At 54.6% G+C, this 24,340-nt stretch overlaps 2 protein-coding genes across 9 annotated transcripts; one reads left to right on the forward strand and one right to left on the reverse strand.

The window, feature by feature from the left end:
- Positions 1-684: 684 nt before the first annotated feature.
- CDC25B (cell division cycle 25B) lies at positions 685-11,714 on the reverse strand. Of its 8 annotated transcripts, none has more exons than XM_054467933.2 (16): positions 10,245-11,696; positions 9,219-9,304; positions 8,510-8,561; positions 6,624-6,665; positions 6,451-6,487; positions 6,069-6,206; positions 5,856-5,978; positions 5,561-5,695; positions 5,012-5,092; positions 4,714-4,890; positions 4,438-4,533; positions 3,843-3,905; positions 3,583-3,681; positions 3,252-3,385; positions 2,111-2,222; positions 685-1,969 (listed from the first exon to the last, which is right to left on the reverse strand). In XM_054467933.2, the coding sequence occupies exons 1-16, from the start codon at positions 10,442-10,444 to the stop codon at positions 1,829-1,831; spliced, it is 1,716 nt and encodes a 571-aa protein (XP_054323908.1). In that variant the 5' UTR covers positions 10,445-11,696; the 3' UTR covers positions 685-1,828. The 8 variants fall into 8 exon arrangements, 7 of the variants coding, with proteins under 7 accessions (XP_054323908.1, XP_054323906.1, XP_054323909.1 ...); XM_054467931.2 differs by having other exon boundaries at positions 9,219-9,346; positions 10,245-11,694; XM_054467934.2 differs by having other exon boundaries at positions 6,084-6,206; positions 10,245-11,693.
- Positions 11,715-20,598: 8,884 nt separating this feature from the next.
- Positions 20,599-23,246, forward strand: CENPB (centromere protein B). The gene has a single exon (XM_054467929.2). The coding sequence runs from the start codon at positions 20,600-20,602 to the stop codon at positions 22,409-22,411; it is 1,812 nt and encodes a 603-aa protein (XP_054323904.1). The 5' UTR covers position 20,599; the 3' UTR covers positions 22,412-23,246.
- Positions 23,247-24,340: the final 1,094 nt, after the last annotated feature.

Consider the following 24,340-nt stretch of genomic DNA (forward strand, 5'->3'; position numbering starts at 1 on the left):
CCAGATTGGCCCTTTCCCAATTTCTTGAGGGAATGAGGCTGGCGAGGGCCCAAATCTTAAAAGGCCATGCCAGGAGTTCTTTTTTTTTTTTTTTTGAGACGGAGTCTCACTCTGTTGCCCAGGCTGGAGTGCAGTGGTGCAATTATCAGCTCACTGCAACCTCTGCCTCCCAAATTCAAGAAATTCTTCTGCCTCAGCCTCCCAGTTAGCTGGGACTACAGGTGTGTGCCTGGCTAATTTTTGTATTTTTAGTAGAGATGGGGTTTCACCATATTGGCCAGGCTGGTCTCGAACTCCTGACTTCGTGATCCGCCCACCTCAGCCTCCCAAAGTGCTGGGATTACAGGCGTGAGTCACTGTGCCTGGCTTTAAGTTTATCCTGAGGACAATGGGGAGCCATTGATGATCCTTGAGTGATGAGGTCACTCTTGCCTTTTGGTGCCGAGTTTACGAAGGGCAAGCCTAGAAGTGCTTGGGAGGCCAGGTGAGGGGAAGGAGGGGTTGAATCCAAAGTCCTGGCAGGAGTGTCACCCAAGAGATGGAAGACATTGGGAGAAGGGACAAGAGCATGAGGGCACCTCTCCAGCAACTCTTCCTGCCTCTGCTGACCCTGTCCCCTACCCCAATCCCGCCACTGGCGGGCTGCTGGGGTCTTACCCAGGGCCCCACAGGACACAATGCTGGTTTCTCAACTTGCTCAGTGCTTTATTGAACCAGGGCCCTAACAGATGACTCAGCAGGGCCTTCAAGCACAGCCCTGCCCCCATCTTGAGATTCAGAATCCAGAGGGTGCTCAGTCCTTGGTTTAGCTGCTTCTGTGACATTTCCTCTTGAATAGTTCCAAACCCTAAGTGTAAAGATTTTTGTCCACACAAATAGACACACATATATTCCTGCTGCAGGCTGTCATGCTCAACAAAACGCTCCCACCTGGTTTGGGTGTGCAAGGCACTGTGCATCCACGGCCATCCACCCATCCATCCAACCTTCCATCCATCCGCAACAAGACAGCAGCAAGTTCTGACCAGTCAGGCCCCAGGGTTCACAGCAGTAGGGGCTGGGCTTCCAGCAGGCTCACGATTCAGGCCTTAGCCCTTGCCCTGGGAGCCCCCAAGGATAATAACATCCCTTTCTGGGGCAACAAAACTGGGACCGAGTGGGTAACTGATATTTGACAGGGGAACCTAAACAGTCTATGGAAGTGTCCTGAGATAGGTATAAAGTCAAACAGACCAAGCACACAGGTAACACTGAAATAGGAAAGAGTAAGAGCTTCTGTTCAGGCTGGAGGTGCTCATATGGTGGGACAGGAAAGGGGAAAAGAGAAAGGGGCAACATGGCAGACATACCACGGTTCCTACAGAGGTTAGGGGCAGCCCTGGCCCGGGAAGTACACAGGGCAGAGCGCTGACTCCCAGGCCAGGAAGGAGTTTAGCGCTGACCCATCCTCAGGGACCATGGCTCTCCCCCAGCCTCAGCTGACACACACACAAAGGAGCGTTTCAGGACACAGGAAGATGAAGGGTTAACCCTAACAAGGAAACAAGAAGCTCCTGGAGGACACAAAATACTGCCTTTAAGCTGGTATTAACCCAACTTAACTAACTGAACAGACTGGGCTCTTCCAGGGGTGGGGGGCACCAGGATATGGAAAATGATGGGATGACACAGGGGAATCGGGGCTGGGGCAGACAGGCAGGACACCCACACCATCTTTCCCATGGACAGCACCTGAGGCCTCCGGCAGGCCCTCAGCCCGGCAGGCCCATAGGGCAGCTGGCTTCAGGCCTCGAAAGGCAAGGGAGGTAGCAGGACTGATGCAGGCCCCTCACTGGTCCTGCAGCCGGCTACAGAGCTCCCGCCGGCTCCGCTCCCCAGCCCAGCTGCGAGTCTTGAGGCGGAAGGTCTTTAGCTCATCCTTGAAGGCCTCGTGGTTCATGGGCCGGTAGTCCTGGGGTTCACAGAAGTTCTAGGGCAGGACAGGAGGGGTCAATGCAGTGGAATGGGTAAGTTTGGCAGGGACCCAACCCTCCCACCCCCTCATCCCACGGCTCCAGCCTGGCGAAGCCAACCCTCACACAGAGACTGTGGCCTTCCCCACCCACACTACCGGGTGTTGAGGGAAGAACTCCTTGTAGCCGCCTTTCAGGATATACATCTCGGGGTAGTAGAGGCTGGGGTAGTCGTTGACAGCACGGTCTCGTTCCCTGATGAAACGGCACCTGGGGTGTCACGGGCAGGGTGTGGTCAGAGTGGGGCATGCAGTGGCTTGTACATCATGGGACCTATCCCACACATCCCCTCCTTTGAGGGCCTTGGAGAGCCACAGAAGGCTTTAGAGCACAAGAATGTAACCACAAGAACACTTTTAGATCAGTCTGGCTACAGAAGAGGGTGGGGAGGTGGAAGGAAGGAGGTAAAATCAAGGGGATGAACTCTCCATTTCTAGAAGGCAGTTGCACAATCTTTGTTAGAGATATCTGTGCCTGGACCAGGAAAGGAGAAGCAGGAGAGGAGACAAGTGGGCCAAATTCAAGGGATCCATTCAGGCCACTCCTGGACAAGACCCGGTGAGGATCAGTGGTGGGGAGAAGGGAGGAGGAGGACCCAAGACTGAAGCCAGTGCCCAGGCCCAGTGCCAGGGTGGAGGTGGGTGCCACGTGCTGGGATGCCTGGAGAAGTTGGGAGGGCCTCAGGGATGTGACTCTGTAAGGGGTGTCTGGGTGCAGATTCCTACCACATGGGTGAGGCCAGGCTGGGGAGCCACTAGCAGTCAGAGGGACCAGTGGCAACCCAGGAGGAGGCAGGGGTGGGAGGACAGATGGCCAGGCAGAACAGGAATAGAGACAGAAGGAGCTCAGCCAGGGAGGCCCAGGTGCTGTGATGCCAATGGAGGAGGTTGCAATGGAGACCTAACAGCACTGAACAGGCAGAGGGTCAGTGTACTGGGGACTGACACAGGGCCCTTAGATTTCGAGAAAGACATCGCTAGAGACTTGGAACTAGATTTTCTGAGGGTGGCAGTAATGGATGTGGGGTGGACATGAGGCTTGATAGGCAGGACAGTGAGGGAGATGGGAGGCGGGTACCATGCACAGTGAAGTGGGGCTGAGGTCAGCTCTAGGCCATCAGATGGGACAGAGGAGGACCTGGACTTGCACCCCTGGCCATTTCAATGGTGCCAGCACCTGTGAGCCTGGGCAAGGAAGGCCGGGGCAGACACTAGCTGGCTGGGCGGAGCTGGGACTCACATGCGGGGCCCACGCTCAGATGAGAATTCACAGTGGAAAATGAGAATGACTCTCTTGTCCAGGCTACAGGGTGTGATGGGGCTCTGCAGCAGGAAGCTCTCGGCGTCGCGTTCCAGGGGCAAGTTCACCGCAGTCTGTCAGAGGAGCCAGAGGTCAGGCATAGCCCTGGGTCCAGGAGGCAGGCCCCTCCCCCTGCAGTCCCTCTCCTTCTCTTAGTAGGAACCCTCCCCATGAGAGGGGGCACCTGTCCTCCACCCATTCACCCTCTTGGCAGAGCAAGGACCTAAACCAGGTGGGATCTTCAGGGCCTCTCCCCATTGCCCCACCTTACCTTGATGTGCCCGCCTTCATACTCATAGGGGTATCTGCAGTCTACAATCACAAACTTATCCACGATGTTGCTGAACTTGCCCATCAACAGGGCCACCATCTGTAGGAGGTCATGGGGGTTGGTTCCGGCAGGTCAGGCTGGCAGCTGGAAGGTGGCCCTAGCCTGTCCTCTGGCCTAGTCCATACAGCCTGTCCCCAGGGAAGGTCAACAGTGGAGCTACAGTCCCAAATGTGCCTAGAAAATGGCGCAACACTGTTTACCGTTTCTGGTGAGATGTACTTGAGGTCTTGGTGCTTTCCATCTACTGTCTGTAGGAGGAAGGCCTGAAGGGAAGGGAAGGGATGCAGGAGAAAGGAGAAAGTTAAATTGGTAAGATCAGGAGCCTAAAAGAATGAAGTTTCATTCCCAAAATCAGAGGCCACACCTGCTTTGGCCTTCAAATTCAGTTCTGGTTCCCATGGCAACTGAGAGGCGCCTCTTGGGTCTGACACCCAGGGAACAACCTTCCAAGGGGAAAGAGAAATGAAAAAGGGAAGTGGAAGAGATGAACTCCACACTCTGCTCCCTACCCTCTGCCAAGCCCGAAGCTGAGGCATGAGGGGGTTCCAAGCCAGGTATGAGCTTGGAAATAAGATGGAGACGCAACAGATGCCTGGACTGACTTGAGGTGGAGTCAGGAGACAAGGAGGGCCAGAGGGAGGAATCTATGTGAGAACAAAGGATGAAAAGATACAAAGGACAAAGAAAAGGGGGGCTCCGGGGAGAGAGGGAGGAACCCAAGCAGCCCCTGGGCTAGAAGACCCCTGGTCAGTAAAAGGTCAAGCCCCCAAGGGGCCCCTTCACTGCTGCAGGTACCTTAGAGTAATCTCCAATCAGCTCTCGGTGGTCACTGTCCAGGAGGTTCTCGATCTCATCGTGACACAGTGATTTGGAGCGGAGGACGCGGGCTTTCTGGAAAGTGAGTCAGATGGAGGCCAAGGTCAGGGTGGGGCTGCCCTTCAGTGCTCTGTCTGGCTGGTACCCCCTTTCTCTGCCATGCCCAGGCTGCCACCTGCCCTCTGCCACAAACTTAGCCAAGGGGGTGGCTGCCCAGGTGCATGCCAAAGTGGATCCTAGGAGGAAGGCACTCACAGGTTCCTCAGCCTCCTGCTGCTCCTCAGGAGGGGTCACGCTCCGCCTCCGCTTATTCTGCACGGGTGTGTCCCTGTCCTGGGGCCGCTCCAGCCTCTTGAGGATGGGCCGGATCACGCTGCAGGGCATGGATGGAGAGCGGAAGAGCCGCTGGCACTTGCTGTACATGACGAGGTCCTGGCAGGGACAGCAGGTTAGGGATCAGAGTGCCCAGGCCCCACCCCATCCCTCAAATCCACTGGAGAGTAGGATGGACCCCATGCCTCCAAATTCAGAGGGGGCCACCCCAGAGGCCCACCTGTTCATCTTCCTTTTCCAAAGTCTTGACCAGTGGGGCACTAATGAGACTCTCCATGCCTGGGGGAACTGCATCATCGTCCTGAGGCCAGATTAGCAAGGACAGGGTCACACCCACAGGAATAGGCCAAACCCCTCCAGTTCCGGAATCCTCCAGCACAGCCTTCCCTGTTTCCCTGGCAAACTCCAGGTTGGGGTGAGAAGCTCCCCTACCTCCCAAACCTGCCCTCCACTGTGGCACCAGCCACCTGCCTTTCAGGGCAGCCTTTAAAATTCCAAGCTGCCTCTTATCTCCCCCCTCCCCAATACCTGGGCCCCCTGATGGTGGGCGTTCTTCCTACCAGGAAGAACTAGTTCCCCCTAGTCCACCAGGCCCCTAGTCCCCCCTAACCTCTCATTGGCCAGAGGTTAGGCTGTGACTCAGTTACCTCAAATTCTTCTTCTGACACTGGAATGAGGTCACGGTCCTGCCACAAGGGCTCAGAGCTCTCTTCTTTTAGGCGAACCCAGGGATAGGGAGGTAGGGGCCTGGTGGGACAAGGCTGTTTACCTTTAAGTCACTCTCTAGGATGTCCACAAATCCATCATCTTCCTCAGTATCCCCCTCTGCAGGGGTCAGAGAGAAGCGACCTAGGGCCAGGGGGCTGAGCTCCTCCACTTCCATCTTCCGCTCAGGACTGAGACACTGTCCACATGACAGACAGACACAGACTTAGAGGTAGAGATAGTTCCCACCCTCATCCTCCTGAGGAAAAGTTCCCAGTGCCTGGGGGTTCAGGGCCACCCTCCTCTTCCCCGAGGATGCCTCCCCAGGCCCCTTCCAGGGGTCTGCTCTCTGGACATACCATCAGGTCGGGGGCCGAGCTGGGTCTCTGGGCAAAGGCTTCCCTGCGGCTGGCCCACTCTGCCAGAGCATGGGTGGAGCTGGGATGTGTGGGCTTCCATGGCATCTTGAAGACAAATCCATCCTGCAGCCAAGATGGGAGAGGAAGGTCCTCACATGCCAGGGAACCACTCCAGCATGCCCCCTCCTCTCCCCGGAGAGCTCCCACTCCTGCCTTCCAGAAGCGCACATTCTCCTTGTCTTCCCCAGAGCTGCTGGCAGCTCCACTGCCCGCCTCGTTCTTCCTCCGGCCGTCGGGCGCCTGGGAGTTGGTGATGTTCCGAAGCACGGGGCTGTGGCCCAGCAGCCTCACCTAGAGAGCCAGGCAGGGCGGCAGGCAGAGGAATGAAGGCTGCATTCCTCCGGCACCAGCCCAGGCCCTACCTTCTCCACCTCTCCTCCAGCTCCTCCCACTTACCTACCTACCTCTGAAACCCTATCTCCCACAGCCTGCCTGGGGACACCCAGCTGGGAGGTGATCCCTGGATGCATCCTGCTCATCTACCCCATGCCTGGCCAGCATGCCTAAGCCTCAGTCAGGCCTCGAAGACACTCACCGGCATAGACTGGAAGCGTCTGATGGCAAACTGCTCGCTACAGGAGGAAGTGGGGACAGGTGAGAGCTGGGAGAGGCAGGGCGGGGACTGACAGCATGCAGCATGCCCTTCTGGAGCCCTGTACGTCTTAGGGGAAAGCTTGTGGTAGATGGAAGAGGCCCAGGAACACTTACTTTCGAATGACCCGGCTGGCTGCCTGGATGGCCTGTTCAAACCTAGGACAGAGAAGGGTCCCATGCAACCCATGCTCCCTCCGCACCCGTCACCCACCCCAGCACCAGGCCCCTAGTCCCCAGCACCAGGTCTCCAGTCCAGGGGGTAGTGAGGGCAAAGACAAGGGCCAGGGCTCAAGGCAGTGGAAGGGGTGGGGTAGGAAGAACGCCCACCATCAGGGGCCCCAGGTATTGGGGAGGGGGAGATAAGAGGCAGCTTGGAATTTTAAAGGCTGCCCTGAATGAAAGAAAGCCCAGAGAATGGCAGTAATAGAGACAGCTGGGGCAGGTCACAGGGTCAGGGAAGCATCACCAAGGCAACAGTCTCGCCAGCCTGCACCAGGCCTTCCACCTGTATGCAAATCACCTCAGCGGGGCCATATGGCTGCCAGGAAAGGCATCCATCCATCCTATGATGATAGGCCAGGGGCACCCAGCAATGTGGGTGTCTCCAGGGCCTGGACAACAGCAAGGCTAGGCTTCCTCTCCCCTGTGAGGAGCTGGCCTGGCTCCAGGTCCTCCGAGGACTGGGGCATGCTTTAGGGCTCCCCCAATCAGCTCCAGTCTGATACAGTAGACCCCCTAGTGACAAACGTGCAGGGTCACATCCTCTCCTCCCTCCTATGGAATTTTCCAGGACCAGCCTCTCTCCCACCCCCTCCTCCTGCCTTAGAAGAGGCCAGCAGGCAAGGAATTCCAACACATGTTCCCTCTGAGGCCCCGCCCCCCAGCCGTGTTACAGGAGACCACCTGCCACGTGGAGCTTTTGTGCATCTACACACACACACACACACACACACACACACACACACACACACACACACAGCTTCTGAGAAACTCTGTATAACTGTCAAAGCAGGTGCAGGGCAGGGAACCACTCAGGGATAAAGTATGAGGGGGATGCCCCCCTGGGGGAGCTGCTGTGCCCAGCCAACCTGGCATCAGGGACGACCAATTTCATTGGCTTGCACATGGGCCTTGGGGGTAGGGCAAGATTGCTCTGTGCTGCCACCAAAACCAACCTGCAGTCCCCCAACCCCACCCAATCCTCTCCCCATTTCCTGTTTGTGAACCGATCTGCAGCCCAGCCCAGTCTGATCAAAGGCAATGGGAGGTAAGACAAGTCACTACCCTAAACCCAAAGCCACAGTCCCCAGCACAGGCCAGGGACGCCCAGCTGTCCCTACTAATGGCTGGCAGCTGCCCCGCTGCTTGGGCTTTAACAACTGGACGGGAACAGCTGTGCTCTGGAAGACACCACCCATGCCCACAGCCAAGGGGAAGGTCTGTCCAGGCCAGAGCCCACAAACTCTCTGTCTGTTCCCTTGCACAAAGGGCCTAGACCAGGGCTGGCCAGAGGGTAAAGTGTCATCGAAGTCAGAGGTTGCTGATCGGCCAAGAGCCAAATCAATCTGCAGGCAACTGTATTTTGTTTGGCCTAGAGTGAGTTAAAGTTTTGAATTAGTTGGATCATATTTTTAAATTGTAATATTTCACAGAAAAAAATGGGTATAGGCAAGAAAGAAAAACGGGACATACGCTGGGCTTGTATTCCTGCAAGACATGGGCTGTAGTCTAGTATCTGCTCTCCCAGTGGCCACTGTCCCCACTATCCCTGGCCCTGAGCCCACTCTCGGTTGGCTCCCATGAGAGCAGATCCTTCTCTGAGACAGGGAGCAGAATGCCAAGGCCTGAGAAGGTCAGTGAGCCCCCCGGCCATGGGGATCCTGAAGCCACCCCATGGTCTGTCTGCTTTCCCAGGCCTCCCAGGTGAGTTTATGGTAGAACTAGGATTCTTAAAGACAGGTGCTGAATGCTTGGTAGTACACATTCCCATCTCTACTCACGTCTGCTCTGCCATCTGGGGATCCATAGGACTGGGGGAATCCATGCAGAGACCTGAGGGGACAGAGCACCTTGGTTTGAAAGTAGTGGCACTTTCTGTATTCTTTCCCCACCATGTCCCAATAAGAAAAAAAAAAAACAACAAAACAGTTTCTAGTTTGGCTTTGACACATTAGAAAACGAAACAAAAACCCAACCATGGACCCTGAGAGCTGACACATCGTTCCCCAAATGGTACAGGGCTCCACTCCCTGTTTACTATGGAAGTTCCTTCATATGCGTCTTTAAACCACAATGCTCACTAAGCATTTTTGTTGAACTAGTTTAAAATAATTTGTTCTAGAAGAGACAACAGATTTTTAAAGAGGTTATCGGCTAAGAATGTTCTAAAGACCAACTCTCAGCCCTGGGTGCTTCCCAGGTAGGGTTGTGGTTTAGGAACTTTGGTGCGTGATTTTACATAGGTAAGATCTCATCTGCCTAGAGGGCCCCACCCTCTCTCATCCACTCAGCCAGTCCTCGTTGGGTGTGGTGAGCCCCACAAGAGGTGTGTCTTCCTCCCATCTCTGTGGAGGGTGGGGGAGAGGCTCCTGGGCCCACCAGGTTGTGGGGAGGATGTTAGTTTGATCGGCAGGGAAATTGGGAGGCCCAGGCAGCCCCCACAAACTCTCCTGGCACAGGCAGATCTCCCCAGGCTCTCCTGGGCCTCACCTGCATCAGAATATTCGGAGGATTCAGACGACAGGGAGGATTCAGATGCCCGTCGAGACAGGGATAGGCGCGTCAGGCGGCTGTGGCTGCGGAAGAGCAGGGTCCCTACCTGACTCTTTGGGGTTTCGCTGGGAAGGGAGCAGGGACCCGGGAAAGGAGAAAGGTAAACGTGGGGCTCAAGGCCTGGCTAGCCCACATTCCCACTCCCTTGCTGAGAAAAGAACTGAACGAAACACTACACCAGGAAAGCAATGGCCCCGAGGGCCCCCTCTTCTCAGGTCAAGGCAGGTTCATTCTACAGAGGCCCTAAAGGGTCTTCTTCTTCTCTTTGTTGACTGGTTTAAGAAAGGTCCTCCCAGGTGCAGGGCAAGGTGAGCCCAGGGTGTGAGCAAGGGGGCCTGGCTGGAGGCCAGCCTAGGGGTTGGTGGTCTAGCAGAGCCACCCCGGAGAGCCTTCCCCTAAACTGTCAGACCCCCACCTTTCCAGGACCCTTCCTGAAGGATGGACCAAGACCAGGTTCTCCTACTGGAACAACCCAGCTCTCCCCTTGCAGACTTAGGGAGCAGGATCAGTGTTTAATTAATTGCCTTAATTCTGGGGGCAGAATTGGGGTGGAGGGAGCAGGGGCATGGATGTGTGAGTGCTCCACGGCTCTGCCACCCTCAAGTTCCCTCTCCAGGCTTGGGATTCCCATCCTGGGGCAAAATGGTGTCTATCTGGGCAGAGATTAGGGAGGCAGCGTGGTGGAGGCACAATGAGGGAGGAGGGAGTGAGGGGAAAGAAGACTTGGAGAGGCTTGTGCAGACTCAGAGCAGGTCACCTGGAGGGTGTGGGGGGCACAGCCCAGGTCTCACTTCCCATGTCCTGGGCCCCTATGAAGGGACAAGGGCGTACCTCTCCACTGCTCAGGATGCCTCCCCGGGACTCCACCTGCTGGATTAGACTACCATGCCTAGTTCTCCAGGAGGCCCAGGACTCCAGACCGAGCCTTTCACCCCCATATCCAGCCTCCTTGGGGTGTCCTACCTGCCGAGCCCGGCGAGGTCGTGCATGGTCTGGGTGAGGGTGGTGACCGGCGAGGAAGCGGCCGCGCGCACCGGGGACCCCAGGAGGCCATGAGATCCCAGCAGGAGGCCCGGGAGGTGGCCCGGACGCTGGGCGCCACCGCACACGCCCGCTGGACTGAGAGCCGAGCCTGGCGCGGGCTCCGGCTGGGGCACCTCCATCGCGGCGGGGCCGGCAGAAGGCTGGCTGGAGGGCCGGGCGCAGGGCAGCCAACAAACGCCGGCACAGCTGGCTGGGCCGAGGGAGGCAGCGGGCGAGGGGTGGGGGAGGGAAGGGAGGGAGGGAGGAAGAGCCACAGGGCCAGGCGCGAGGGAGGAGAGGGATGCGGGGAGGGTAGGGGGCGAGGGACGCGGGACTCAGGCACCAGCCTGGGAAGCCTCTAGTTGCAGCTGCCACTTCCACCTCCTTATATATTCGAAAAATAACAGCAGCCGCGCCGCCGGAGGCCACCAATGGGGTAGCGGGTTAGATGAGGGCGGGATTGAGGGCGGGGCCCGCAGGGCAAGAGGCGCGGAGGCTGGATTTCCAGGCTTTCGGTGGGCCGGAGGAATTAAGATTTATCCCACACACTCGCACATCCCCCTGGCGCGAGGATCCTGGCCTCCCAAAATCCGCCTCTCGCGACATGGTTTGGAGCTCCACACTCCCAAAGGCAGCAGCAACGCCCTAGGGTGGCCTCCGCAGGACCCCCCACGGCATGTCGTCACCTGGGATCACCGCTAGGGACGGGGAGAGGCTCCAACCGGCTCCCGGAAGTTTGCTAAACCCAGCTGGGCTGTACGGTCTGCGTTAGATACCCCATTTTACAGACCTGGACGTTGAGGCGTGAAGTTCATTAACTCAATCAAGGTCACGCGGTTGGGCAGGCTGTAGGCCAGGATTCGCTCGCTCCAGGCGCCTCTGACCGCGCAGCCTCCCCGCCTCCGCGACTGGCTGCGCTGAGCAGCAGCAAAACGTCATTCGCAGGCGGAGCGCCCAGCGTAGGAGGTGGGAGGGCAGTGGGGCCCCCAAGCGGAACTGATGGGCGCTTTCGGGGGACCCCAGGTTAGATGTTATCCCAACCGGCCCAATTTTCGCGGCAGCCTCAGTAGAGGCTCTAAACGGTGGAACTAGGAATGGATTTCCGCGGCTGGGGGTCGAGGAGGGTGTCAGCAACCAGAGAAGCGAATTAAGTATCACGCCCATTGATGATTTGGCTAACTTGGTGCCAATGGCACCATATTATTTAATTGGTGTTTCTTTGATGACCAGACCAGAGAGGCTGAATTTGTCATTCGTTTTAAGCGGAGCATCTTCCAATTATCTTTTTTTGTTTTGTTTTGTTTTTTTGAGATGGAGTCTCCCTCTGTCAACCCGGCTGGAGTGCAGTGGCGATCTCTGCCCACTACAACCTCCACCACCCGGGTTCAAGCGATTCTTCTGCCTCAGCCTCTCGAGTAGCTGAGACTACAGGAGCGCGCCACCACGCCCAGCTAATTTTTGTATTTTTAGTAAAGACGAGGGTTTCACCATATTGGCCAGGCTGGTCTCGAACTCCTGACCTCGTGATCCACCCACCTAGGCCTCCCAAAGTGCTGGGATTACAGGCACAAGCCACTGTGCCCGGCCCATCTTCCAATTATCTAAATGCCTTCCAGCCCCGCTCGTTTTCCAGGCCTCCTGGAACAAGAGGCCTGAAGGCTGCACCCAAAAGCCAGTGGGTAGTGAGCAGCTTTCGCATCCTGTCTCCCCAGGTTAGAAGTGGCCTCTGGCTGGGCGGGTGGTGGTGCAGGGGGCGGGCTGCAGCTCAGCAAGGCAGGAGCACCCCTTCTTGTGCAGTCCCAGCCACCCGGACCCAAGGTACATTGGATGGGGGTGGCAAAAGGGAGGGCCTGGTGATGGGGGGCTGGGTGGGCCAATGCATCTGAAGGGGAGGGGAAGACCCCAGCCCCACCTGAGAGGGGTGGCCAAGGTGGAACCGTGACCTTTCCTTTTCTCCACATTTTGCCCAGCTCCTGTGCTGTGCAGAGAGCTCTGCAAGACTGAATTTCCGGTTCATCCTCCCTGGGTCAGGGGTCATGCCCTGGACCTCCAGCCACTACTTCCAGTGAGGATGTGACTGCCCTTAGTGCCAGGAGGGAAGGGGAAGTGCCCTTGTGAAGCCACCCAGCCCAAAAACCAGAAATAAAACTGCCCCGAGATTTGCATTTTCAAAATAAACACAACAGGTATCCCCCCACCCCCCACCCAGCCAACATACGTCTGCACAGGGTGTATGTGGCAGGGCAGGCATTATACTATTGAATCCCTTGAAATCCCACAGTTAGGTCACCTCTGGGCCAGTGAGGGGGGAGGTGGGCAAGACCACAGAGGGGTTCTGGGTTTTTTTGTTTGTTTGTTTGAAATGGAGTCTCACCGTGTTGCCCAGGCTGGAGTGCAGTGGCACGATCTCGGCTCACTGCAAGCTCTGCCTCTCGGGTTCAAGCGATTTTCCTGCCTCAGCCTCCCGAGTATCTGGGATTACAGGTGCCCGCCACCATTCCTGGCCAATTTTGTATTTTCAGTAGAGACAGGGTTTTGCCATATTGGCCAGGCTGGTCTCGAACTCCTGACCTCAGGTGATCCACCCACCTCGGCCTCCCAAAGTGCTAGGATTAAAGGCGTTAGCCACCGCGCCTGGCCCACATACATAATTTAAAATATTCTAGTAGCCACATTTAAAACAGTAAAAAAGAAACATGAAATTACTGTAATATTTTATTCAATGTAATGTATTCAAAATATTATTTGACATGTTATCAATATAAATTAATGAGATATTTTGCATACTTTTTTGGATACCAAGTCTTCAAACTAATATGCATTTTACACCCCCAGCACATCTCAATTTGTACTTGGAACATTTAAAGGGCTCAATAGTGCTGGCACTGTGGCTCACACCTATAATCCCAGCAACTCCTGAGCCTGATGCAGGAGAATTGCCTGAGGCTAGTAATTCAAGACCAGCCTGGGCAATATGGTGAAACCTTGTCTCTACAAAACATTTTTAAAAAACTTAGCCCGGTGTGGTGGCCCCTGCCTATAATCCAAGTGACTCGCTGGGCGCGGTGGCTCACACCTGTAATCCCAGCACTTTGGGAGGCCGAGGCAGGTGGATCACAAGGTCAGGAGTTTGAGACCAGCCTGGCCGACATGGTGAAAACCCCTCTACTAAAAATACAAACATTAGCTGGGCCTGGTGGCACGCACCTGTAATCCCAGCAACTCGGGAGGCTGAGGCAGGAGAATCACTTGAACCTGGGAGGCGGAGGTTGCAGTGAGCCAAGATCACGCCATTGCACTCCAGCCTGGGCGAAAAGAGCAAGACTCCGTCTCAAAAACAGACAAACAAACAAAAAATCCAAGTGACTCTGGAGGCTGAGGTAGGAGGATAGCTTGAGCCCAGGAGTTTGAGTCTGCAGTGAGCCATAATTCCACCACTGCACTCCAGCCTGGGCAACAGAGTAAGACTTTGATTCTAAACATAAAAATAAATTAATTAATAGTTCAGTGGCCACTTACGGTTAGTGGCTGTAGGTCTATATCTTTACAAGCGTAAATCCGTCTGTATTTTAAAGAATATACAAACAGCATACAAACATTGTTCTAGGCTGGCATGCTGGCTCACACCTGTAATCCCAGTACTTTGGGAGGCCAAGGTAGGTGGATCGCCTGAGGTCAGGAGTTCAAGATCAGCCTGGGCAACATGGTGAAACCCTGTCTCTGCTAAAAATACAAAAATTAGCCAGGCATGGTGGTGTGAGCCTGTAATCCCAGCTACTTGGGAGTCTGAGGCAGGAGAATCACCTGAACCCGGGAGGCAGAGGTTGCAGTGAGCCAAGATCGTGCCACTGTACTCCAGCCTGGGTGACAAAGTGAGAGTCTGTCTCAAAAATAAATAAATAAATAAAAATAAAAAACATTGTTCTATACCTTTCTTCATCTTACTTGGAGATGGATCCATATTAGTACCATAACAATATATATTTACTCAAGCCCCTAATGCTGAACATTTAGGATATTAGCTTTCACAATGATGCAGTAAGTATGCCCTTACGTGTCTGTGTGCTATCTACAAGATGAATTCCTAGGGAGGAACTGATGGGAGGCACAGCATTTAGTTTGTTTTCTGTTTTTATTTTGAGTCCAAGTCTCTCTGTCACCCAGGGTGGAGTGCAGTGTTAAATCTCGGCTCACTGCAACCTCTGTCTCCTGAGCTCAAGCAATCCTCCCACCTCAGCCTCCCGAGTAGCTGTGATTGTAGGCGCGTGCCACCATGCTTCGCACATTTTTGTATTTTTTGGAGAGACTGGGTTTTGTCATGTTGCCCAGGCTGGTCTTGAACTCCTGGGCTTAAGCGATCCACCAGTCTCAGTCTCCAAAAGTGCTGGGATTACAGGCATGAACCACCACACCCAGTAGCATTAAGTATTGAAATCTCCTTTTCCCTTTCTTGAATCTCATCTCAAGCTGACTGGACTATCGAAGGACAAGGACCAAATCATTTACCTCTCTCCCAGGCTCCCAGAACCTTGCTCCCAGAACTTTGGTTCAAGACCAAAGTTGGCCACGACCCTAATATCCCACTTCTCAGCATTTCTCTTAAGGAGATGATAAACGTACACACAGATGTATGTTCATTGAGTTATTGTCTTCAATAAGGGAGGTGATTCCTCTACACTGTGCAATACCTGCAACCTTTAAGGAGAATGGGCAGTCAGGTGGGGATGCCTGCTTGGTAGGGGCTCATTATTGAAAGACTACATATTGAGATCATAGCAAATGGACTTCTGAACAACAGGTTCCTAGAGTAAAAGAAGTGTAGGTGGTGGCTCATGCCTATAATCCCAGCACTTTGGGAGGCTAAGGAGGAAGAATCGCTTGAGCTCAGGAGTTCGAGACCAGCCTGGGCAAAATGGTGAAACTCTGTCTCTACAAAAAATACAAAAATTAGGCCGGGTGTGGTGGCTCACGCCTGTAATCCCAGCACTTTGGGAGGCCCAGGCAGGTGGATCACCTGAGGTCAGGAGTTCCAGACCAGCCTGGCCAATATGGTGAAACCCTGTCTCTACTAAAAATACAAAAATTAGCCAGGTGTAGTGGTTGGCACCTATAATCCTAGCTACTTGGGAGGCTGAGCAGGAGAACTGACTGAACCCATGAGGCAGAGGTTGCAGTGAGCTGAAATTGCGCCACTGCACTCTAGCCTGGGTGACAAGAGTGAAACTCTATCTCAAAAAAAGCAAAAAAAAAACCCCAAAATTAGCCCACCATGGTGGTGGGTGCCTGTAGTCCCAGCTACCCTGAAGGCTGAGGTGGGAAAATTACTTTAGCCTGGGAGGCTGAGGTAGCAGTGAAGCAGTGAGCAGTAATTGAGCCACTGCACTCCAGGTTGGGTGACAGAGCGAGACCCTGTCTCAAAAAAAAAAAAAAAAAAAAAGTGTGAAATTCACTGATGTAGCTATTTATTGACATGAAAAGATGTTCACAATATGGGCTACAAAATACTATGCCAAGTGTAGTCACATTAAACACAATATGCATGGCCGGGCGCGGTGGCTCACGCCTGTAATCCCAGCACTTTGGGAGACCGAGGCTGGCGGATCACGAGGTCAGGAGATTGAGACCATCGTGGCTAACATGGTGAAACCCTGTCTCTGCTAAAAAAATACAAAAAAATCAGCCAGGCGTGGTGGCGGGCGCCTGTAGTCCCAGCTACTCGGGAGGCTGAAGCAGGAGATTGGCATGAACCTGGGAGGCAGAGCTTGTAGTGAGCTGAGATTGCGCCACTGCCCTCCAGCCTGGGCGACAGAGCTAGACTCTGTCTCAAAAAACATAAAATAAAATTTAAAAAACCACACAATATGCATGTGAAAACATTCTACAAGGATATTCTTTGAGTGGTGGAAATAAAGTTGATTAAATGTTTTTATCTTCAAAATGTTCTGTATTTTAAAACATTTTTCAAAGAACAGGTATAAGTTTTTTGATTATCATTATTATTATTTTTTGAGACAGAGTCTTGCTCTGTCACCCAGGCTGGAGTGCAGTGACATGATTTCAGCTCACTGCAACCTCCACCTCTCGGGTTCAAGCAATTCTCCTGCCTCAGCCTCCCAAGTAGCTGGGATTACAGGCACTCACCACCACACCCGGCTAATTTTTTTGTATTTTTAGTAGAGACAGGGTTTCACCGTGTTAGCCAGGATGGTCTCGATCTCCTGACCTCGTGATCCGCCCGCCTTGGCCTCCCAAAATGCTGGGATTACAGGCGTGAGCCACCGTGCCCAGCCCGAGATGTTAACTTTTAAGCAAATCTTTTTTTTTTTTGAGACAGAGTTTCTTGAACCTGGGAGGCGGAGGTTGAAGTTGAAGTGAGCCGAGATCGAGCCACTGCACTCCAGCCTGGGCAACAGAGTGAGACTTGGTCTCAAAAAAAAAAAAAAAAAATTCCAAAATGGACTGTGGTGACAGTTGAGCATATCTGTGAACTGTACAATTTAAATGGGTGAATTGTATGCTTTTTGAAATATATCTTAATAAAACTTTTTTTTTTTTTTTTTGAGACGGAGTCTCACTCTGTCACCCAGGTTAGAGTACAGTGCCGTAATCTTGGCTCACTGCAATCTCTGCCTTTCCTTTCCTTCCTTCTTTCCTTCTTTCTTTCTTTTTCTTCCTTTCTTTCAAAACAAAGTTTGTTACCCAAGCTGTAATGCAGTGGTGCAATCATAGTTCATTGCAGCCTCATGCTCCTGGGCTCAGGTGATCCTCCCGCCCACCCCAGCCTCCCTAGGAGCTAGGACTACAGGCTCAAACCACTATGCCTAGCTAATTTTTTTTTTTTTTGAGACGGAGTCTTGCTCTGTCGCCCAGGCTGGAGTGCAGTGGCGTGATCTCCGCTCATTGCAAGCTCCACCTCCCGGGTTCATGCCACCCTCCTGCCTTAGCCTCCTGAGTAGCTCGGACTACAGGCGCCTGCCATCATGCCTGGCTAATTTTTTGTATTTTTAATAGAGATGGGGTTTCACCTTGTTAGCCAGGATGGTCTCGATCTCCTGACCTCATAATCCGCCCGCCTCGGCCTCCCAAAGTGCTGGGATTACAGGCATGAGCCACCGCGCCCAATGTTGTTTTCTTTATTTTTATTATTTATTATTATTTTTTGGACGGGTGAGGTGGCTCACGGCTGTAATCCCAGCACTTTGGGAGGCCAAGGTAGGCAGATCACTTGAGGTCAGGAGTTTGAGACTAGCCTGGCCAACATGGTGAAAACCTGTCTGTACTAAAAATACAAAACTAAGCCAGGTGTGGTGGTGTACGCCTGTGATCCCAGCTACTTAGGAGGCTGAAGCAGGAGAATCGCTTGAACCAGGGAGGAGGAGGTTGCAGTGAGCTGAGATCGCACCACTGCACTCCCAGCCTGGGCAACAGAGTGAGATTCCATCTCAAAAAAAAAAAAAAATTAAAAATTAGCCAGGCATGGTGCCTCATGCCTGTAGTCCTAGCTACTAAGGAGACTGAGGCTGCAATGAACTATGATCGTGCAACTGTACTCCGTCCTGGGTGACAGAGCTAGAACCTGTCTCAAATAAACAAAAGGAGAATGGAAAGCTTGCTGAGGGGCCTGAAGGACAACTTTGGGCAGGCTGGACCAAAAGAAGAGAAGGTGAGTTATGGATTTCCCAAACAGTCCTAAAAGCAGAAAGCTGGGACTTACAGAAAGAGGTGGGGGAGCCCAGGGCCTCAGATGGATTACTGGGGTAAATGGTCACTTGAGAGGGGATGGAAATGGCCCCGTGCACTGCTACAGGCAAAGGGTAGATGAGGTATCTGGAAATGGCTATGATATCAGCATATGATGGGCGTGGCTTTTCTGTCCTAGAAGTGATTGTGCAAATGCCCTTTGTATGGCACCAAGGAGGGGTCATAGGAAAGGAAGAGAAATGAAGGAAGGAAAGAAGGAAGGAAAGGAAGGAAAAGAAAGGGAAAGAGAGAAAGAAGGGAAGGAAGGAATGAAGGAAGGAAAGAAAGAAGGAAAGGGATGAAAGAGAGGAAAGAAAGAAAAGATGGATGGCAAGGAGTTCTCATCCAGGTAATCTTAGATTCATTTTTGCCCAGTGACCACACACTCCTCTTGGGCCAAGCAGTGCTCTGGAAAAGTCTCCCACGTGTTCTTTTGGACCTTGAGATTAAAAGAATATCTTTTATATCTCAGGGATAGGGAAGGCCTCTCTAAGTAAGACACAAAACCCCGAAGCAATAAGGAAAAAATTGACAGGTTGAAGATTAAAAACTTCTCATATCCAAAAGATTCTCTAAGCTAAGTTAGACAAGTGGCAGACTGAGAGAAAACATTTGCAACATACTTAACAAGATCTTTTCTTCAGAGCATGTAAAGAGCTCCTAATAAAAGTCAAGAAAAAGACAAACACATGGTCAAAGGATATGACTAGAAAATTCACAGGATTCAAATGGCCAAGAAACATATGAAAACAAAAATTTGCACTAAAACAGCAGTAAGTTACACTTTCTTCCTTTGGCTTCCAGAATGCCACAGTAGCCTGGTTTTTCTCCTGCTTCAGGGGCTCCTCCCCTTCAAGAGTCTCTATTTGGTTCTTTCTTTTTTTTTTTGAGATGGAGTCTCACTCTTTTGCCCAGGCTGGAGTGCAGTGGCATGATCTTGGCTCACTGCAACCTCTGCCTCCCAGGCTCAAGCGATTCTCCTGCCTCAGCCTCCCAAATAGCTGGGACTCCAGGTGAGTGCCACCACACTTGGCTAATTTTTTGTATTTTTAGTAGAGATGGAGTTTCACTATATTGGCCAGGCTAGTCTTGAACTCTTGATCTCAGGTGGTCCCGCCTGCTTCGGCCTCCTAAAGTGCTGGGATTACAGACGTGAGCCACTGCACCTGGCCTCTTTCTTGAGCTCTTAACCTTGGAGGACCCAGGGCACTGTCCTTGGTCCTCTTTTCTTCTTTGTCTACACTCACCCACAGCTTCATCCAGCCCCAGGTCCTCAGCCTATCCCCCTGGGTCACAGCCTTCCCCTCTGCTAATGCTGGAGTTCCCCTTAATGCTGCCCTAAGAGATTTTTAAAAACACAGCTATACATTCATTGTTTTAAGAGCTTGGCATTTTAATGTCTTGCTGCAGGAGAGCGAGGCTTCAGGGATTCACACTTAGGTATATACATGATGTTATTTCTGTAAATGCAAACACATACATTTATGGCTATATGCATGGAAAAGCCCAGAAAGTGACACACCAAGATGTTATGAGTGTTTATCTATGGGTTGTGGGATTACTAGAACTTTAAAAATGTCATTAGCACCATCAAATAGATTTACAACTGTTAATGCTGATTTTAAAAATCACTTAAGTGTGTAACAATAGGTTACATACACTAGTGTTCATTCATAGCTGGAATGCTACACAATCATTAAAAAGCGTGTTGGCAATGATACTTACCGATATGGCAAAATTCTCACTACTTGGTGCCAGGTAAAACAGCAGGAGATGCCAGATATACAGTCTATACAGTCTGATGCCAGTTTTATATAATAAATTTTAAAAGAGAAAACTACATGCATCTAGAGAAAAGACTGGAAGGAAATGTATCAAAATGTTACCTGTGCATCTCTCCAGGTGATGTGAAAAGCGTTTTTCAACTTCTTGAATTTTTCCGTTTCCGCAAAAAAAAAAAAAAAAAAAAAAAAAGTGCGTTATTTTTACCTTAATTTAAAAAAACAAATAAACAAAAACCCTGGTTCTTATTCTTTTTGAGCAGCAAGTCGCTGTCCGCGGGGCGCAGTAGCGATGCACCGCGTCCTCGCCCGCGTTGCTGCCGGGTCGCCGGAGGCCGCAGCACGGGCAGGTCCAGCAGGCCGCAGCGCCCCCCCGCGGTATGTCCTGGCGGCGGGAAGGGGGTGGGCGCGGAGGGCGGGGAGGAGGTGCCGGGCGTCCCCGCGCTTCCCGCGAGATCCCGCTCCGCCCGCTCCGCCCCGCTCGCCGCGCTCCCAGCTCCCCGCGCCGCGGCACTTCCTGCCTTCCGCGCCCGCGCCGCCCGCTCTCGTCTGCGCCCGTCGCTTGCCGCCCGCCGCCCGGCGACGCGCCCGCCGGCGCCCCCGGAGGTGCCCCCGGCCCGGCCGGGTCGTCGCCCCGCCGCCGCGCCCGCGAGCCGCTTTGTCTCGGGCGGGGCGCGCGGGAGAGGCCGCCAGGTGCCCCCCGCCACGGGCCCGGGCCCCCCGCCCCGGGGCGGCGGCGGCGGCGCCGGGCCCCGGGGCGGGGGGCGCGCCGGGATGGGCCCCAAGCGGCGACAGCTGACGTTCCGGGAGAAGTCACGGATCATCCAGGAGGTGGAGGAGAATCCGGACCTGCGCAAGGGCGAGATCGCGCGGCGCTTCAACATCCCGCCGTCCACGCTGAGCACGATCCTGAAGAACAAGCGCGCCATCCTGGCGTCGGAGCGCAAGTACGGGGTGGCCTCCACCTGCCGCAAGACCAACAAGCTGTCTCCCTACGACAAGCTCGAGGGCTTGCTCATCGCCTGGTTCCAGCAGATCCGCGCCGCCGGCCTGCCGGTCAAGGGCATCATCCTCAAGGAGAAGGCGCTGCGCATAGCCGAGGAGCTGGGCATGGACGACTTCACCGCCTCCAACGGCTGGCTGGACCGCTTCCGCCGGCGCCACGGCGTGGTGTCCTGCAGCGGCGTGGCCCGCGCCCGCGCGCGAAACGCTGCCCCCCGCACCCCGGCGGCGCCTGCCAGTCCGGCCGCGGTGCCCTCGGAGGGCAGCGGCGGGAGCACTACTGGTTGGCGCGCTCGGGAGGAGCAGCCGCCGTCGGTGGCCGAGGGCTACGCCTCGCAGGACGTGTTCAGCGCCACCGAGACCAGTCTATGGTACGACTTCCTGCCCGACCAGGCCGCGGGGCTGTGCGGAGGCGACGGACGGCCACGTCAAGCCACCCAGCGCCTGAGCGTCTTGCTATGCGCCAATGCCGACGGCAGCGAGAAGCTGCCCCCGCTGGTGGCCGGCAAGTCGGCCAAGCCCCGCGCAGGCCAAGCCGGCCTGCCCTGTGACTACACCGCCAACTCCAAGGGTGGTGTCACCACCCAGGCCCTGGCCAAGTACTTGAAGGCCCTGGACACCCGAATGGCTGCAGAGTCTCGCCGGGTCCTACTGCTGGCCGGCCGCTTGGCTGCCCAGTCCTTGGACACCTCGGGCCTGCGGCATGTGCAGCTGGCCTTCTTCCCTCCGGGCACCGTGCATCCGCTGGAGAGGGGAGTGGTCCAGCAGGTGAAGGGCCACTACCGCCAGGCCATGCTGCTCAAGGCCATGGCCGCGCTAGAGGGCCAGGATCGCTCAGGCCTGCAGCTGGGTCTCACGGAGGCCCTGCACTTTGTGGCTGCCGCCTGGCAGGCAGTGGAGCCTTCAGACATAGCCACCTGCTTTCGTGAGGCTGGCTTTGGGGGTGGCCCTAATGCCACCATCACCACTTCCCTCAAGAGTGAGGGGGAGGAAGAGGAAGAGGAGGAGGAGGAAGAAGAAGAGGAGGAGGAAGAGGGTGAAGGAGAGGAAGAGGAGGAGGAAGGAGAGGAGGAGGAGGAGGAAGGGGGGGAAGGAGAGGAATTGGGGGAGGAAGAAGAGGTGGAGGAGGAGGGTGATGTTGATGACAGTGATGAAGAAGAGGAGGAAGATGAGGAGAGCTCCTCCGAGGGCTTGGAGGCTGAGGACTGGGCCCAGGGAGTAGTGGAGGCCGGTGGCAGCTTCGGGGGTTATGGTGCCCAGGAGGAGGCCCAGTGCCCTACTCTGCATTTCCTGGAAGGTGGGGAGGACTCTGATTCGGACAGTGAGGAAGAGGAGGACGATGAGGAAGAGGATGATGAAGATGAAGACGACGATGATGATGAGGAGGATGGTGATGAGGTGCCTGTGCCCAGCTTTGGGGAGGCCATGGCTTACTTTGCCATGGTCAAGAGGTACCTGACCTCCTTCCCCATTGATGACCGCGTGCAGAGCCACATTCTCCACTTGGAACACGATCTGGTTCATGTGACCAGGAAGAACCACGCCAGGCAGGCGGGAGTTCGAGGTCTTGGACATCAAAGCTGAGTCACTGGACCTAGCTGTGCCCCCAACCTAGATTGGCAGCACCACCCCAGGGCAGAGGACTCTCTGGGCACCCACTGTGCATGGAGCCAGAGTGCAGAGCCCCAGATCCTTTAGTAATGCTTCCCCTGGTCTTGCAACAGGCCCGGTCACCTCGGCCGGGCCTGGGGCTGAGGTCAGCCTCACTGCCTGCTTATTGCCTCTTTCTCAGAATCCTCTTTCCTCCCCATTTGGCCCTGGGCTCAGGGGACCAGGTGGGGCGGGTGGGGAGCTGTCCGGTGCTACCACACCGTGCCCTCAGTGGACTAACCACAGCAGCAGCCAGGGATGGGCCCTGGAGGTTCCCGGCCAGAGAGTGCCTCTCCCCTCTGCCATCCACACCAGGTCTTTGGTGGGGGGGACCCCAAAGCCATTCTGGGAAGGGCTCCAGAAGAAGGTCCAGCCTAGGCCCCCTGCAAGGCTGGCAGCCCCCACCCCCAACCCCCAGGCCACCTTGAGAAGCACAGTTTAACTCACCGCGGGCTCCTGAGCCTGCTTCTGCCTGCTTTCCACCTCCCCAGTCCCTTTCTCTGGCCCTGTCCATGTGACTTTGGCCCTTGGTTTTCTTTCCAGATTGGAGGTTTCCAAGAGGCCCCCCACCGTGGGAGTGACAAAGGGCGCTTCCCTTGTGGGCAGCTGCAGGCCCCATGCCTCTCCTCCCTCTCTGGCAGGGCCCCATCCTGGGCAGAGGGGCCTGGGGCTGGGCCCAGAGTCCAGCCATCCAGCTGCTCCTTTCCCAGTTTGATTTCAATAAATCTGTCCACTCCCCTTTTGTGGGGGTGAACATTTTAACAGCCAAGGGTGCATCCTTCATGGTCTGGGCTTGCGTCTGTCTTGGGGGACATATTCGTCCTGGCTCCCTTTGGTCCTTGCTCTGGTGGGACATGAAGGCAAGTATTGAGAGGGTTGCCCTGACCGGAAGAAGGGCAGGAGGAGACCTCAAGCTTGGGGTCACTTGGCTGGGGCAGGAGGGAGGGAGCCATCAGTCTCTGGGGGCAAATCAATATGCACGTGGGGACTAGGCCTACCGAGGCTGGTTTGAAGGCCTTTGCAGGAGTGGGGTCAGGACAGAAAGAAAGGAGTGTTGGGGCAGCTTCTGGAGTCCAGATTGGAGTTTGGAGGGGCATATAGGGCACCCTTTGGTTTACCTTTGGTGCCTTAAGAGGGAGCCCTTTAGGCCTTTCAGTGATTGGCATATCCAAGCCTGGTGGCCACCTCTAGGCATAGTGGCAGGAGGAAGGTGAAATTGCTAGGAACAGGTTGAACCCCCAAGAGGCAGAGGATGGTTGGTAACTCCCTGTGCAGTGCCTTCCAGGGGGCCCCCAGTACAAAGGTGAGGTCAGGTCCCTTTGCCGATCCTACCCTTTTTCCTTTCAGAGCCAGCCCCTCCCTCCCTACCCCTCCCTCACTGAGGCCCTCAGGCCCCAGCGGTTCCAGCCAGGGGAGGGCCTGGGCTTGGGCATGGCTGGCAGCTCTGGGCCCCAAACCGGTTTTCCCACCTCACCTGAGGCTGGCACATCACTTCTGTGTTTCCTTCCCATCCCCGGCCCGCCTTTACCACCAAGTTTCTCCTCTCCAACACCGGGAATGTTAATGGGGGAGTATCCAGTTCATCTCTTGTCCCTGGCCTGCCCTGGTTATGGCCCCTTGTGGAAAATCAAGACCATTATATATGACTTTAAAACAAGAAATGGGGGTGACTTCCACTCTTGGCCTGCACTTCTGGCATTCAGGAATCCCCTCCAGGCCTTGAGGGCTTTGAAGTGACAACAAAAAGTAGTTGGGATACCCCTTGCCACCACCTTCCCTCCCCAAATCCAAGCCCTGGAGTTGGAGACCAGAAGGCCACAAGGAAGCCCCACCTGCTCTCGAGTGAGCAGGAGGAGCATTGCC

Source organism: Pongo pygmaeus, chromosome 21, assembly GCF_028885625.2.
Source record: "Pongo pygmaeus isolate AG05252 chromosome 21, NHGRI_mPonPyg2-v2.0_pri, whole genome shotgun sequence".
Lineage (NCBI taxonomy): Eukaryota > Metazoa > Chordata > Mammalia > Primates > Hominidae > Pongo > Pongo pygmaeus.

Bases quoted from the DNA above. Each gene is read 5' to 3' on its own strand.
- CDC25B (XM_054467930.2), bottom strand. From the start codon at position 10,444: ATGGAGGTGCCCCAGCCGGAGCCCGCGCCAGGCTCGGCTCTCAGTCCA. The intron at 4,891-5,011 runs GTGGGCCTCTGG...TGTCCCTGCCAG, and splicing joins TGGAAAAGGAAGATGAACAG to GACCTCGTCATGTACAGCAA. The intron at 2,223-3,251 runs GTGAGTCCCAGC...GTGACACCCCAG, and splicing joins TCTGAGCGTGGGCCCCGCAT to GTGCCGTTTCATCAGGGAAC.
- CENPB (XM_054467929.2), top strand. From the start codon at position 20,600: ATGGGCCCCAAGCGGCGACAGCTGACGTTCCGGGAGAAGTCACGGATC.